General features: G+C 42.9%; 1 protein-coding gene across 2 annotated transcripts in view; it reads right to left on the bottom strand.

Moving 5' to 3' along the window:
- LOC308395212 (dachshund homolog 2-like) overlaps positions 1-15,314 on the bottom strand; it is a 116,471-nt gene extending 101,157 nt beyond the window's left edge. For both annotated transcript variants that reach the window (XM_080879960.1, XM_080879961.1), the window contains exon 1: positions 14,425-15,314. In XM_080879960.1, the coding sequence (XP_080736086.1) occupies positions 14,425-15,068 (644 nt within the window). In that variant the 5' untranslated portion in view covers positions 15,069-15,314. The remainder of the gene's footprint in view (positions 1-14,424) is intronic.
- Between the last annotated feature and the right edge of the window lie 1,462 nt (positions 15,315-16,776).

Below are 16,776 nucleotides of genomic sequence, written 5' to 3'. Positions count from 1 at the left end.
CGGGTTAGCCCAGTACTTTTGTCCATGTTGTGTAACGCTTCAGCTGCAGATCAATACAAATATGATGCTGTCGTGAGTATTCGGGGCAGCAGAACAGTGGAAGTGCGGCTGATCTACAGTTTTTGACAGTAAAAATTAGGTTTATGTCACCGAGGAATAAGATATAGAATTTATTGACAATAAGAAGCTAACGCTCATGATTATGAAATATGATCCTGTAAAAGCTCCTTAAATGCCTGTGTTACGTGTCACCTGTTCCTAAATACATACTAGATTCTTCAGTGCAGGCATCTGGATGCATTTAGTCCGGCAACCTGACTATATGAGCAGTTTCCTTACGTTTTACATCACTTGAGTTTCTCAAGTTTCTCACTGACTTAACGGAGCAAAACTTTGACTAACAGAGAAAGTATTCGAGTCTAAATCCTCGGGATCTTGTTTTATTTTTTGCACATGTTAGACTTCAAACTGCAGGTACAGACTTCATCCCCTCACGAGACGAGAGAAGAAAAAATATATAATTTACATGACCAAGTTGTCAAATTCCAAACTTTATTTGGTGAACAGCGCTTGTTGTAACATCATTTTCTTGTCCAGAATCTCTTTATTATATGTAAACAAAAGAAGAAACGGCAGGAGTTTGGGAAGTTGGCACTCAACTGCAGCGCTAACGTGTTTGTTTGCTCACACACACACACACAAACACACTCACACACAAACACACTCACACACAAACACACACACCGGTAGAATGATGAGAACTTCTTCCTCCATAAACGTCTCAGTCAGTTTAACCACTGTTATTATTCTAATCATGATGACATGTTTTTAAATGGATTATTATACGTTTTCATTAATAACACGCTGTCTGGGAAGGATTTTTTGACGCGCGGGGAGGTGGTGAAGCACACACACAAACACACACACACACAGAGGCACAACAATAAAAACTTAAACACTCATACAAAAGCTGCACACATGCATAAAAAGTAAGGGGGGGGGGAGAAAAAAATGAAAATACGCGCAATAAGAAGAAGAAGACGAAGAAGTGACTTTGAATTTCACATGCTCCTGACATGTTTTCACACTGCTCATGACAAATTACACAAAGTTTTTGCTAATAACACGCTGTCTGGTAAAGTTTCTGTATGACGAGCAGTGGTGGGCGACACACACACACAGACACACACACTCACTCGGATATGTATGTATGCTCTTGTCATGTTTTTAATTGATTTCAGCTATAATTATTTTCTCTCATCTGCACGTCACTGTGTTTTAAAAATGGATAGTAATTACGTCTTCTTCCTGTTTTTATTAATAATATGTTGTCTGTGGGAGAGCGCGCACACACACAAACACACACATCACCTGTCATCCCCCCTAGCTGCCCTCTCTTTACCCTCTCTCAGCTCCTCCTCTCTGTTCTCCTTTCATCTCCTCCTTCGCCTCTGACCTCCTCCTCCTCCTCCTCTTCTCTCGCTCTCCCTTGCTTTGATATTGCAGTTTGCGGATGCCGCTCGCTCAAAACTGTAAATCTGTCAACCGCTTTTTCTTTTTCTTCCCCTCTCTACACACACACAAACGCACACCTCTGACAAGCTGTCACAATAAATAGAGAGATAAGACCAGGTGGAGGAAGAGGAGGGAGGGAGGGGTAAATGACAAGAAGATTGAATAAAATAAAGAATGGGAGGGAGGAGAAAGAAGAGGAGGAGGAGGAGAGGAGGAAGAACAACAAGAAGAGCGAGGAGAAAAGAAAAAAGGCGGGAGATGCGGAAAGAAAGGAGGAAAGGGGCGACAGATGGAAAGCTGTAAGAAAAAAGGGAGGAGGAGGAGTGATGGGAGAAGACACACTGGGATAGGGGAATGAAGGTAAAGAGGGACAGAAAAGGAGGAACGGGTTGGAGAATGATGACTGCAAGGAAAAGGAAGGGGATAAGAGAGGAGTGAGATTAACTGAAAGAAAAACATGAGAAAAAGAGGTGTGGGACCAGGGCAGGTGGAAGAGAGGAAGAAAGAGGAGAAAAAAGTAAAAATGAAGTATCAAAGGAAGAAAGGAGGAAGATGGCAAAAAATGATGAACAGATGGAGAGACACAGGAAGTAAGGAGAGAAGGAGGAGACTCAGAGGAAAGGAAAGAAAAGAAGAAAATGACGTGGAAATATTTGAAGGTTTGAATCGAGAAAAGAACGGGAGAGATGAGAAGGAGGGAGTTAAGAGAAGTGCAGGATGGAAAATAAGATTAAACCCGATAAAGGATAAAACTAGAAGAGGAGAAGAAGGGTAAAGAAAGAGAAGAAGAGGAGGAGGTGAAAGGAGGAGGAGAGATGGAGAGATTACCTGGTGAACGAGAGGAAAAGCTGTTGTGACACTCCCTAATGCGATTTCTAAACCAATCTGCTAAGTGCACCTAAGAGACTGTGTGTGTGTGTGTGTGTGTGTGTGTGTGTGTGTGTGTGTGTGTGTGTGTGTGTGTGTGTGTGTGTGTGTGTGTTCACAGGCATCAAATAATCTTGTTGCAGACAACAACCTCCCTCCCTCCTCTCTCACCTCCCCGTCCCTCGATCTCTCTCTGTCACTTGGAGTGCGTCCACACCGAGCAGCTAAATCTGAAAAATGGTTTCCATTTCTTACAGCTCTCGCCGGCTGTCCACAGTGAGCTGGAGCGTTTTTACATTCAGTGGGAAAAAAAGAAAAAAGAAAAAAATGAAAACAAAGACTGTGACACATTAGTTTATGAGTCGCGCCTGTTTTATACACGGTGACAGTGGGAAGGAAGAACTCCCTTTTGACAGGAAGAAACTTTATGCACAGCCAGGCTCACAGAGGGGCGGCCAGCCATCTGTCGCAACAGGTGTGAGAGTAAACAGAAGAAAGACAATAACTGTGCACATCTTTGTACAAACAGGAAGTGACGGACCAAAACCACTGATAGGTTTGACAAAGAGCAATAATTCACACCACAGAATAAATTAAAACAATAATAATAATGATAATAATAAATAGTTATGGAAAGGGATGGTGAAGAGGTGTGTGACCTGGGGAACCATCCTAGAACCATCATCTGAAAGAATCTCAAATATAACATAATAATACATTAGAAATAAATAATAATGGCAACTTTTAATAAACTGTCTTCCTCCCCGAGCCTGGTTCTCTGCTGGAGATTTCTTCCTGTTAAAAGGAAGTTTTTCCTTCCTACTGTCGCCAAGTGATTGCTCATACTGCTGCTGTGATTTGACGCTATAAAAATAAATTTTGACTTTTAAAAGAAGAAACACATAAGAGGAAAAAGAGTGAGCGAGGAGTTTATCCAGCATGAAGAGAAAGTAAAGTAGGCTGTACCAGCAGGAGCGCCCCAGATCACAATGAAATTATGATAACAGTCATAATATTTGCGTGTTTTCACTTTTACTTATTCAAGTTAGTTCTACTAATTAACTAAATTAGCTGCTAGTATTGTTCAGTCAGTGCAGGATCTATCTGTATCTGAGACTAAGCAGGGTAACAAGAACACCAAAGGTCAAGGGGCACTTTAGGCATTTCAACCCAACAGTATCTGATAGGCCAGAAATAAATATACATTACACTGCAGACACAGACTGAAATGTTAGGGTGTTTCTGATGTTTGGTGGCTCGATCCCGGGCACACACAATAAAGCACTGTGTGAATGTAGTCAACAGCACTGTGAGTGTTCAGTGCCATATATGTACCAGCCTATAAGGCAGGTTACTATTAAAAGAGCTGCTTTTCTGTTGCTACTAATTACGTAACTAATGGTTAAGTATAGGAGATGTCTGCCAGTCGGGAGCAGAGACTTAGCATGTCTGACCCACAGCTGGCCAGATGAGCAGTTTTAAAAGATGATGTTTCACAAAAAGAGTCAGAATGTTATAGAAAATGTTTGTATTTTTGTTATTCTTCCCGCTCTCCTGCTGAAATCAACTTCCTTCCTCTCTCGCTCTCTCTTTAGAACTATCAGTGTCCCTCGCCCCCTGCTTTTGGAGTCTGGCTCAAAAGTTGGAGACTGAAGCAGCCTTTGTGAAACATTATCTATTTCCCAACACACACACGTTGACCTGCCTCTCCCCTTTTGCCGTTTTGTTCAGTCCACACACACACACACACACACACACACACACACACACACACACACACACACACACACACAGGATCAGTTCTTTTCCATGGTGACAGAGGGTCATATTTCTTGCTTTGATCTTCACTCCTCCCTCCCTCACGCTCTCCCTCCCTCTCTGTGATCCTTCACTCTCTTCTATCTGTTTTCATCCAGAAAACAGGAGGAGAGAGAGAGAGCATCTTTCCTCAGTGTCGCTCGCCCTGGCCGGTTGGTAGGTTGGTAAGTGAAGCATGAAACCACCTCCTCGGCCCCAGAGATGCACAAGCACACACTCAGCCACCAAGCGGCTGGATAGAAAATGTGATAAACATTCAAACTGTACACAGGGTGTGAGGAACCCGATAATCTGAGATGAGCTGTGCAGTTGTCTAAGCCCATCTCCCAGAAATATTTATATACTGCTGATACGACACAGAGATGTTTTTGAGTAAACATAACTGTGGCCATAATTACGTGTTTTATCAACATGATGCGAGCTAGTCGATTTAATGATTAAGACAAGCCACATGTATGTTCGATGGCAACCGAAATGTCAGCTCTCTTTCTTCATGACAGTGTTTAAACGATAACAGCAGTTTGATAAGGGCAGAGAAAACACTTTTTAGTCTTTTGCTGTCGTTTAATTGTTGTTCATTTGATCATTTTTTCTTTAATGCCTGAAATATCAGCACGAATTATAGGTGTTAAGCATCTTTGTTGAGCTCACGATCAGCACCGTAATTTAAAGCACGTATTTAGAAGTTAAAGGAGAGAAAGCCCACAGTCAAAACACAGACTGTGTTTACTTATGTTAAATCAAAATTACCAGATTTTTTTAAACCTTAAGCAAACTGCTTTCACTCACTAAAATACAGGAACCTACACAACCCTGAGTCTGCGATACGAAAATGATGAGGCTTGCATGCCCTTTAGCAATTATAGTCAAGCTCAATAACTGGAAAAAAATTACAACATATAAAACATTTCAGAAATATTTAGATATTAATTTGTAAGAGACTAGGTTGAATTTAACTGGCATTTAATTACATTTTTGGTGTTTTTAGACATGAAGTCAAAGCAATGTACAAACAAAACACAAATGACAATGGCCCAACCAGTTAACAATCCATCATTATTGCCATAAAAGGACAAGTGTGACTTGTCTGCAGTTTGAGTGAAGATCAATTACACGATCAGTGTGACCAAATCTGACTAAATAAGGAAGATAGCAGGAGTAGTGATTGTTTTGAATAGTGGACAGATAGAGGAACCAACAGACACCTTGCTACGGTATAAACTTATTGGTCAATCAGCCGGATGAACGAAATAAATCAAATATTGATACTTTCCTTATTTCTAATAACCCAGCACCAGTATATTGTAAATGAATGAAACGATAAATGAAAATCAAGGTAGTAAAGAAGAGATGGGAGGAACAACCATGTTGTGAATACTGATGTTGCACAGTTTGGCCACCAGAGGGCACTCTTTGGAATGCTGCAAAAACAACAACCAGCTGATCCGGAGCGTAAACGAGCAATCCACAACTTGCTGTGACAATAAAACAAGAATATTTTTAAACTGCACTGGCATGTTAGCTTACTCATAATTAGCCACACATAACACACATCGTTTGGGAAATTTTAAAACCACCAAATATTGGTATCAGTATCAGTTTTAAGATATCAGTCAGGCTCTAATCCAGATTGCAATAAGTTAAAATCTGATATTCTCAATTATGTGTTAACAATAACTAAAATTTCTCAGATACTCATATGTGTAACTCTTCAGGTTAGTTAGTGGTTAGTTGGTAGTTGCTGTCTTAGTGTCGCTCCTTGCCCAGTGGGACTCATCACACTGGAAACCCTGATGGAGGAAAAGCTCTGTGCTGCCACATTGGAGTTGAACACTAGTTTCATGAGTTAAGGTTTTGCAGATCATACTGTAGCCCGTTTCCTTTTACATCTTTAAAAATGGAAACTATTTTGTTGGAAAGAAAAACACGAGACCTAATTGTTGCTGTTCTGTGTGCGAGTCAAATTATCAGGGACACGTTACAGATTGTTTGGACCTGAGGACCACGTTCTTTCAGTTGGACTACTACCAACGGCCACATGTTTGGTATTGTGGCGTCTCCAGTTACAGTTAAACAGGTGAAAAGCAGCACTCTAACTGACCTGTCGGGCTCACAGTGTGCATTAATGTGAGCAGATGCTTTCAGAAAATCAAATAAATGAACAACAATAAAACTCTCATACTGTGTGGCGATTATAAGAGACTTCTAAACAAACTCGGGTGGAAAAAAAAGCACCTCTTTGTCACGGATCAATCTGATTAATGCAATGTGTGAAGATTACGTCCGATTGGTCACCTCCTCGCTGCTAACGCGCACTGTCACACTGCAGCGAGGTGACCTCAGCTCCCCGCCGGCCAACGCTTTAACCTTTATCAATTAACCAACAGCACAAAGCGGAGCTGAAACCAGACACACTTGCGCGCACGCGTGCGTGGGAAACATCACACCAACAGAAACAACACACACGCACACAAGCACCAGCAGGACACACATGACAAGAACAAGACACACAAACACACAGATGTAACCTGACACAGTGTGACAACTGATAGCTCTGTTTGTGCTTTCTACTCCGTCACACACACACACACACACACACACACCTCAGGCAGAAGGCAAAGCGACTGACCACATTTGACTGTGTGTCTTACAAACCACTGTGCTCCATTAAAAGAACTTAATGCCCCATGTAAAAGAATGAAAAACAGCAAATTGATGAAAGGAGTTCACGCTGAGTGTGTGCGGATGTTATTCTGCGAGAGTGTGTGAAGCTGCAACGCTTCAACAAACCAAAACGACTTTTCTCCCCCTGCGTTGCAGACAATGCGACCTCCATCATCGGTATGTGTGTGTGTGTGTGTGTGTGTGTGTGTGTGTGTGTGTGTGTGTGTGTGTGTGTGTGTGTGTGTGTGTGTGTGTGGGCTCTAACAGCCTGTCGTGATAAGGAGAGACCAGAATAACACTCCGACATCAGCAACCCTCCCACCTGTCACTCACTATCGATTCTCTCTCTCTCTCTCTCTCTCTCTCACTCACACACACGCACACACACACACACACACACACACACACACACACACACACACACACAAGCAAGGAGGTGACAAGGAGGCAGAAAACACTCAGTCCAAAACAGCTCTGCGGTTTGATAGAGATCGTCTGCTTCGTTTTTAAGCAAAATAATGTTTACATTCAGGAGGCAGTAAAGACACCAGTCCTCCACCTTTTTAGTTCAGTTAGAGGGCAACACAAACACTCTCAAGGATACAACAAAAACAACCAGTCCTCCAACAACATGACCACATCAACAGTCTTAAAGGATCCCTGTGAGCATTCCTGAAACTGCATACAGGGGAGTTTCATGGGTGCCATAAAAACACAGACTTTTGCTCAGATGAGTCTCATCTGGGAGCGGCTTTCAGATGCTGTTTGGTTAGGCTTAGTCACTGAAACTACTTGATTAGGTTTAGGGGCGGAAAAATTATGGTTTGAGTTAAAATGATCTGTTGCAAGAGTGCAGAGTTCGACTCCATCGAAATGGAGCACGCAAACACAAATAAACTAGCAGTGATGTGGCAACCAGATCAAATTGTGCAACTTGTGGTAACGAGAGTCAAGTATTAAGTACGTTACCTGACCGTTAACCATTCTTTAACCTGTGAACTCTTTGGTTCAAAGTATGCTGACCAGATGCTTTAACACTGCTAACATCGACGCATTAGCACCAGAAATACTGTATTATTGTTATTATCATTTTATTAACGTCTAAGCTGCTAGTTTAAAGATGTTACAACATCACTAGCCCCCTCTCTCGCTCCCTCTGAATGTAAGTTTTAAACAAACGGAGGTTGAAAACAAATCAATGGCAGCCGTGTTAGCTAGCACTCCTTTGCTGTACTTTGATGTAAAAACAAAAATGAGCGCCTGGCTGTCGGCTTCATCAGGATAAAATATAACTAGAATATAACAAAAGCAGTTGAACCGATGCGTAAAATTGTTCTGCACCAGGGTGTAGACGCTAGCAAAGAAGAAACCAAGGCTTCTGGTGCTAGCACTGATAAGGTTAGCCAAACTCTGCAAACTGATCTGACAATGCGTGTTTTTGTGCAACAGTATACTCGGGTCAATGTGCTGCATATTTCAGCTACATTTGATTTGTTTAATGAGGGGCGTGATTAATGTTTAACTTGGACGGTTGAAGGGATGTTCTAAATGTTTTTTGAGGGTTTTCTAGTCAATAAGGGTTTCTCTTGTTTAAAAACAGCTAACAAATTAGTCATAAGGAACATGCCTAATGTGCTTAGCACAGCTAATGTTGCATCGCATTCGCAGCGGGCAAGTGGGCTGCATTAGAACATTTCTAGTAGTTGTACACCCAATGCAGGTTGTGGTATCCAATGCACCCAATATCCCCGTGTTGGTGTTGTTCCTGGATCATCGAAATAAACTTGGGTCCACATTCAACACTGCAAGGGACCGATCGCATTGTTGTGATGTCATAGATTTGTGATGTCAGGGTCAAGACGTGATCATGGTCAGGGTTAGGGTTGTGCAATTGGTGTGAGGGTGTTTCCACGTTGCAAAACTATGACATCACAACAGTGTGATTGGTCCCTTGGAGTGCTGAATGTGGACCGACGTTAATTACAATGATCCAGGAACAACAACAACATCAGTTTAGGGAAATCTGATTTTGCCTCTGGCTGCGGTCTGGGGTGGTGGCATTGGTGGAGTTCATGATACAACCTGGTCAACCAGCAGGTGGGGAAATATAAGACAGGGAAGGTCAGGCCTGGGCGGTTATAAGCAACTAAACTTTCAAAATTAGAGCACAGTGATTGTGCACTACAAAATAAATCTCAGACTGTGACTTTATCAGTTGGATGGAAAGTTAATAAAACGAGCAGCAAAATATGCTTGTGTGTTCAACCCAAAGGTAGTATGTTTTGCCTTTGTCACGTCAACACATTTTAAACTTCTCACATGTCATTTAATGGCGTAAAATGACACTCAGGTGGGCACCACTCTCAACATTGATCCCGCAATAACACTCAAAATGACCTGACCTCTTTCTCACGCGCCGTTTGTGACACCAGGCTCGATTCTCAAGTTATTTAAAGGAAAGTTTAACAAAGACACTGAAGACATTAAAAATGCGTCCCTCCCTCTTTCTCCAGCAGAAACAAAGAATAAAATGATCTGAAGGTCTGCGCTGCAAGCTCAATTTAACGTCCGCAGGTTACAAGCAGCTGATGTCACCTCCTTTAACTCATTCACTGCCAGCCATTGGCAGTGAATGAGTTAAACCCATTGACTCATTCACTGCCATTGACGGCTATAGACGTCAATGGCAGTGAATGAGTTAAATAACTCATATTTCATTTTGCCAGACTTCAGCTGCTGCAAGTGTGGGAACTTTGTTTCACTTTCTTACTCGCGCGCATCAGGTCTCCTTTTCCTGTTTCTTTTCTTTCACGTCAATAAAAGGGCAGATCTTTAATAAAAACAACATCAAGAGCACTTTAAATTAAAACAAAACAAGGCATAAGTTAACAAAACCGACACCAGAGGTACGAGTGGATAGAAGCGGTGATTGCTTTTATACACACACACACTCACAGAGAAACACAAACACACGGGTTACAGAGAAGACAAACTATGCAGAAGCCCAGTGGGAGTTCTCTTTCTTTTCTTTTTTTTTTTTGAGCGTTTAATTTTTTCTTTCTTTTCCCAGACAATAATGTTAAGCGAGGGAGGGAATAGCCGGGAGGAGGGGGCATTAAAGAGGGTGAGAGACAGAGAGAGCGAGAGGCATTAGAAGAATGTCAATATGATTGGAGAGAGAGGAGTGTGTGTGTTCGCTGTGCATTCAACAACAATGGATCTCCAGCCGTGTTGTTCCATGTGCATTCGCATGATCCATTATTACCCCTGACATGTACCGCTGTGTAAAGTGAGTGTGTGTGAGAGAAGCAGAGGGCAAGAGAGGGGAGGCAGGGTGATTGAGATTGAGAGGAGAAAGGTTTGGGAAGAAAATTAGCCCAAAACAGAACTACACCTGTGAATTTAGGCAAAGTCGTAAAACGAACCTTGCCTGTTCTGTTCTTTATGAAATAGCTAGAGGACTGAACATGTCATGCTTAATAGAGTGTAACCTAGTGTGTGTGGTCAGCTTTAACAAAAAACAAGAAACAAACAGGCCACTCATCACCAGTCCAGCGACTCCACAGCAACATGATCTGCCGTTAATTATTAGCCGATACTGAACGAGCGCAAACAAAAAGCCGTTCATCCATCAACAAAAATAACTGAGCAGACGACATCCTGCGCTTCCAGCTGCAGCCCTCGCGTGAACTTTCACTGTCTCTCTTTCTTTCTCTGTTAAGGAGTTTCTGGAAACACAGCAATATATGAGGCGCTTGAGAGGTTTGGATTCTCATCAGAAAGCGGGCGCAACTGGTACTAAATTCATTCTGCAGCGAGCTGACACGCTCAAACATTCGGCAGGAGTCATAAAAACTAACCATCTTCAGCTACAAATCATCCTGCAACAGATGGTCTGACCCACACACACCCTGATCTCAACATCATGGAGCCAGCCCAGGATTACACAAAGAGACAGAAGACAATGGAGATGAAATCCACAGAAGGCAAGTTCTCCCAACAGCCCGCTTCTTCACCGAGATGATGCCTCAGCTACAAACGGGCCAAACAGCCGTAACTAAAAGACTCCTCAAGCCACGTTTGACTTGATCAATTCCTATACAGTGCTTTTCTACTCTCCTTTGACACCCAGTCATATAAGCAGTTTTGTTCCTACCTAAGTGGTTTCTGTCCAACATTCACACGCTGATGGATGCAGCAGAAAGGAACTCAGGGTTTGCTGTCTTGCTTGAGGCTATGTTGGATGCAGACTGGAGCAGCCAGGGATCAAACCACCAACTTTTTGACTATTAGATAACCTGCTTGATCTCCTGAGCTACCGCCACCCCAGCAACTAACTCACTGACAGAGATGCAGCCCAGAGATTATCACAAACGTTACCCCAACATTTTCCAGTATTAGTGGTAAATATCCACCTCAAATCCTCAGCCACCAGAACACCTCCACCCCTCCTCAGCACTGATTATCCGAGTCTGTGGAAGTCTACCTGAGGGAATCGAGCACCATTATCCCAAATAAGATTCCCACACTTAGCATTTCAATCATGAGCGTGGAGAGCGCTGTGAAGCACTTGGTTTAGGTTGTTAAAAGTGGATTTAAATTCCATCATAATTAAACCTTTCAGTCATCTCTGGTGCCCCACGGATAGGGAGACAGTGTCACCCCAGAACGGATCGCTCCCATCAGAGGAGAAGAGCTTTATCACACAATAAAGGTCAGAGCAAAGGTGGGCCAGCAAAATTCCTCCCCCAGAATAACGCAGCCATCAGAGAAGCTGCTGATGGGGTCCAGTGTGCCTGCCTGTTTGGTCTCATTAAAGCTAGACGTAGCAGCTCCCGTCTGCTTGTACAGGCAGCTCGCAGTGGATCACACTGATAGTGACGTAAACCTATAGATGATTCTCAGGTAGGTTCCAGGTTTTGTGAGGTGTGCCATTATGTCTGATTTCTAAGCAGATTTATGGATGTCTATAAGAGATTGACATTGAAAACATTAACATCAGAGTAATGATCATAAGCAGAAGTGCAAATTTTGGCACAAAGCGCAGAAATCGGCTGCCAAGTGTTTTTTTTCCTGCACAGGGACAGTGAACTTTAATAAATTATGCAACCAGAGTCAGCAACAAAAACATGGCATGAGACAGCCCAATGCATACGAGCCCATCAGTGTAAAATTAAGAACAAGAGCAGTCCGAGGACGAGCGCCTCCCACCCAGGCTGGTAATTCTTGGCACGAACCGAGTTGTCAGATTATCTCGGGATGTAATTTGATTTGTATTTGTGAAGATTTGACGTGAAACGCCTCGCAGCGGTAAAAGAAAATATTAATTTCTAAGAAAGGCCAAGCACCACCTGTTCCATCCACAACGAGTTGTAGATGGTTTGAAGATTCCCGCTAACAGACGGGCGAACCGAGCAATTAGCACGAGCTCCTCGGCAGAGGTGATCAAATAAACTCGACAATCGCGGCACGAGTTTGGCCAGAACTCAAGGCTGGTTTTAAATATTTTAAATCGTCAGTGTTTTTCTAAGTAATGAATGAATTTCACTTTACTTAAACTGAGAACGCAGACTGACTGAAGGTGATCTTTCTAAACTTTGGTACTGGATCACTTGACTCTTTCCAAGACGACCATCAGAGCAAAATACAGCTAAAAATAATAATAATAAAAGAAAAACTTCTGTGACCATTTTGGTAAAAAGGCCAAGTCTGAGTGATGAACTCATTTAAACCTGCTTTTCTGAACTCAGAACGCATCTGTCCTTCTCACATGACCAATTACCAATTTTTTTTAACCTTTATGTCAAATTTCCCCGACATCTTTAAAGTTTAAATTTAAAACCGAAATACTTTAAATCTATATGAAGAGGGAAAAAAGAAGCGGGGAGAAAGTCTTAAAGTCATCTTTGTGGAAAACAGTAAACGTCAGAGTTTAAAGAGGGTGCGGAAAATCGGAAATTTCACAGGAGATGCTGCAAAAGGTTTTTTAAAAATTGTGGCAGTTACATTTTTTTCTGTCCAAAACGAATTCACTTCAATTCAGTTTGAGGTGCCTAAAAGAAGAACTAAACACAAATCGTGTAAAACCAAAAACACTTTGATTTAAACGTCTTCCAATATGTTCTGTAAATGAGGCTCGACACAGTTAAAAACAACAGAACTGAGCAAATAAAAGACATTTCTAAAAACTGTGAGGCCTCTTCTACTCAGCGCTAAACTGGAGAAATATTTTAACTTCTTTGGTTTGATTGTCTGAACAAAACTTGATTTAATCTTTTCTATATTAGTGACAATAATTTTTTTAAAATGTGAATGCAATGAAGCAACAGCAAGTCCAAAGAGTTCATTGCAGCTTCTAACTTCTCTTTAGTTATTTTGAAATCATTTGAAATGTGTGTTGTGAACTATTTTTGCTTCGTTCTGTGGATTCACATCAAAATTTAACCCACTGGAGAAAAAAAACAAACACTTTCGAGTTTGAACTTGAAGCCAGCTAAATAGAAGCTGTGGGCTCAGACAGGTGAGGTGGCAGGTGTACAGCAAGTATTCACACACACACAGTGAAAAGCCTATTTACACACAAACGCACATCAATGCTGCATTTCTGCAACACACATCCACTCGATTCCCGTTAAAGCCTCTCACACACATATTACCTTTCATACACCACATAAAGACACAGAAAAGCTCTTTCCCTTTCACTGACACACACACACATGCGCACACACACACGCACACACACAGATCTGCTGGTGAGATATAAGGTAATGGATTATGTGTAAACAGGACAAAGCAGCGTGTTGTTTACTTTGCATTTGTTTGCCATAAGCTTTTTGTTCCTGTAAAAAAACACCAAACTAATGAAACATGTGTCTGTCTGTGTGCTCATTTAGCATCACACACACACACACACCTTCCAAAGTCGATACAGTAAAAGCATCATCCAAAGTAAAATAAGGAACAGTGCTGATAACAGAACAGGAAGTGTGGAAGATAACCATTAATCAAAAACAGTCCCGAGCCTCCAACAAATGTTTGCAGAGTGTCATAAAAATGCACCCTAGAAGCACACAGAGAGAGAGAGAGAGAGAGAGAGAGAGAGAGAGAGAGAGAGAGAGAAATGCAAAGGAAGCAGGAGTCTAAATAGAAATATGAATGAGCTGTGAACAGAAAGAGAAACAAGAGTGGGATAAAATTAAGAGAAAGACTCTGGATGATTTATTTCAGGAAAGTTTCGGGAGGATTTTGCAGAAAAACTTCATATCAAAAGATCAGGATTCCCACAGCTCGGTGTTTTACCAAAAACATGCTTGTCACAGTAAATTTAATCATTTCATTAAAAAACATATTGCAGGACCACTTTGTACACAAGTTTAAACGTGCGGACGCAGAGCCAATCCAAGGCTGTAGTCCTAAAAGGGGGATGAAACCGCCGCTAAACTGACTCAAAGTTCTCTAAATGTCGCGATTCAATCACGCTGGAAGAAGTTTGAAAATTAGACAAACTCTTTTTGTTTTTTTTTCTTGAAATATGAAAAAGTGCGTAAAGTGCGGACCGACCTGGCGCTGGTGCAGTCCTGGTACAGCGTCTCGAAGTCCTTCCTGGAGATGAGCTTGCAGCGGTTCACGCCGGGTTGGATGGCGCCGAGTCCCCGCAGGACGCGCACCTGCTCCACGGTGCACACCACGGGCGTGATGTCCAGCCTCTTCAGCTTGGTGTAGACGGTGTGCAGCCCGCCCACCAGGTGCTTCAGGAAGAGGTCGAACACCTGCGGCAGGCATATCAGCTCCTGGCCGTCCACGCTGAAGCTGGCCACCTTCACGCCGTGCACCTCCACCAGTTTGCACTCGCTGCACAGACCCGAGCCGGACGAAGTCTGCGCCAGGCTGGGGGAGCCCGGAGTCAGGCCGGCTGTGCTCAGCGAGCCCAACCCGCTCAGGGGACCCAGAGGGGCGGTGGAGCCGCCGTTCCCCAAGCCGGCCAGTGCGCCTCCCGGTCCAGGCAGGAAAGCGCTGAGCATGCTGCTGGTGAGCCGTGGAGACGGGGACAGGGAGTGGGAGTGGGAGTTGGTGTGCGCCGGGCTGGAGGTGCCGGTGGAGGCGACGGATGTGTGGAGCGCATCCGGGGCAGAGCGGTAGAGCGCGACCGGAGTTGGGGCGCCCGAGCCCGGCGAGAGGAGCGGAGGGGAGCCGGGGAGCGACATGACGGAAGGTCAGCGGTGAAGACGCGCGCACGCACTGAGGCTTTCACACTCTCACACGCACTTTCTTTCGTCCTCTCGCTCTGTCCAGCTGGGAGAGGGAAAAACAACACTTGTGCGTCTCTGCTGTTGGGCTTCCGCTCACTTTTTCCGTTTCTATTTTTGATTTCCTCGCCTCAGCTTCCACTCGCCTCTCGTTCTATCCAGAAGGAGCTCTCGCTCCGGGTATCCGTGCGTGGAAAGCGGACTGTCCGGTCTGTGCGTAAAAGCGACTGGAGCAGAGTCCGGGTCAGCCCTCGCCGTAGCCCCGCCTCCTGTAGGCGTGACTGACTAAACATTGGGCCAATCAGACGCGGTCCTTTGTAGGACTGTGAAGATGATTGGTGTAGAAATGAGAGGAGGACTTTATTGCCCCCCATTGATGTGTGTTTGTGTGTGTATGTGTGGAGGGTATCGGTCAGATCTCTCGCTTTGCGGCTACATGAACTTTCTCACGAGTTGCTTGAGTCTCTAACGGGAACTTTTTATTTTTCTTCTTCGAGTTTTTTTTTTTAATTACATGCTGCGTGTTTGTGCGTGTGCAGGATGACCTGCGAACAGCTGAGGTTTAGGAAGAAAGGAGGGAGAAAGAAGGAAAAACAGGTGAAAAGGGAAAAGGAATGAAAGAAGGGAACAACACAGGTAACGATTAAAAGAATGGAAATAACAAGGAAGGAAAAACAAATAAAGAAGAAGTGTGCATAGGTGGCAATATCGAAGGAATGAATGAAGGAAGGATGGAAGGATGGAGGGAAGAAGGAATAGCAGGTCACAATAACAACAAGGAAAGACGGAAAATGAAAGGAATATATATTTAATGAAGGAAACAAGGAAAAGGAAATTTAAGGCAGGATTGAAGAAAGGAGGAAATAAAGGAAGAAAGTTAGGGAATAATGTAGGTAAACGTAAAGAAGAATGAAAAGAACAACAATAGGAAGGAAGGAAAGAAGGAAGGAAGATCAAAATCAAATGATGAGGTGAAGGTGTGGACAGGTAAAAATAAAAGAAATGGAAGGAAGGGGAGATGGAAGAAATAATAAAACTGTGATAAGGAAGGAGAAGGAGGACATGAGTAGAGGAAAACAAAAGGAAAAAGACAAAAAGTAAGACAAGGAAGGATGGAAGAAACAACATACGTGACAATTAACAAAGTGAAGAGGAATAAGAGGCAAAAAGGAAGCAATGAATGACAGGAAGAGAAAAGAAGGAAGGAAGGAACAAGAAAGGAAGAATGGAGGGGGGAGAGAGAGGGAGAGCAGTGAAATAAACAAATAAAATAAGGAAAGAAGGGAAACAAACTGAGCAAAGGCGAAGTGATGATAAAAAAAAGAACAAAGGTGTAAAGAAAAGAAAAGAAGAAGGAATAAGAGGTGACAGCAAAGTAAATGGAAGGAAGGACAGATGTGGAAAGAATGAAACAAGACAGTGTAAGAAAGGAAGAAAGAAAGAGAACAAAATAGGTGATGATAAAAAGTACGGAAAACAAAGACAGATTGGTAAGGATGGGAAGGGAGGAAGAATAAGATAAATAATAAAACAGGACAGAAAGAACAACAATAAACATAAGGAAAGAAGGGCAATGAAAAGTATGGAAGGGTAAATATATAGTGGAAGGGAGAAAAAGTAAGGAAAAGAAAGAGGTGTGTAGAAGGAAGGAAGGAGAAAGGAAGTA

This window comes from Rhamphochromis sp. 'chilingali', assembly GCF_963969265.1.
Source record: "Rhamphochromis sp. 'chilingali' genome assembly, chromosome: 1".
Lineage (NCBI taxonomy): Eukaryota > Metazoa > Chordata > Actinopteri > Cichliformes > Cichlidae > Rhamphochromis > Rhamphochromis sp. 'chilingali'.
This window is presented reverse-complemented; position numbering and strand designations above follow the sequence as displayed.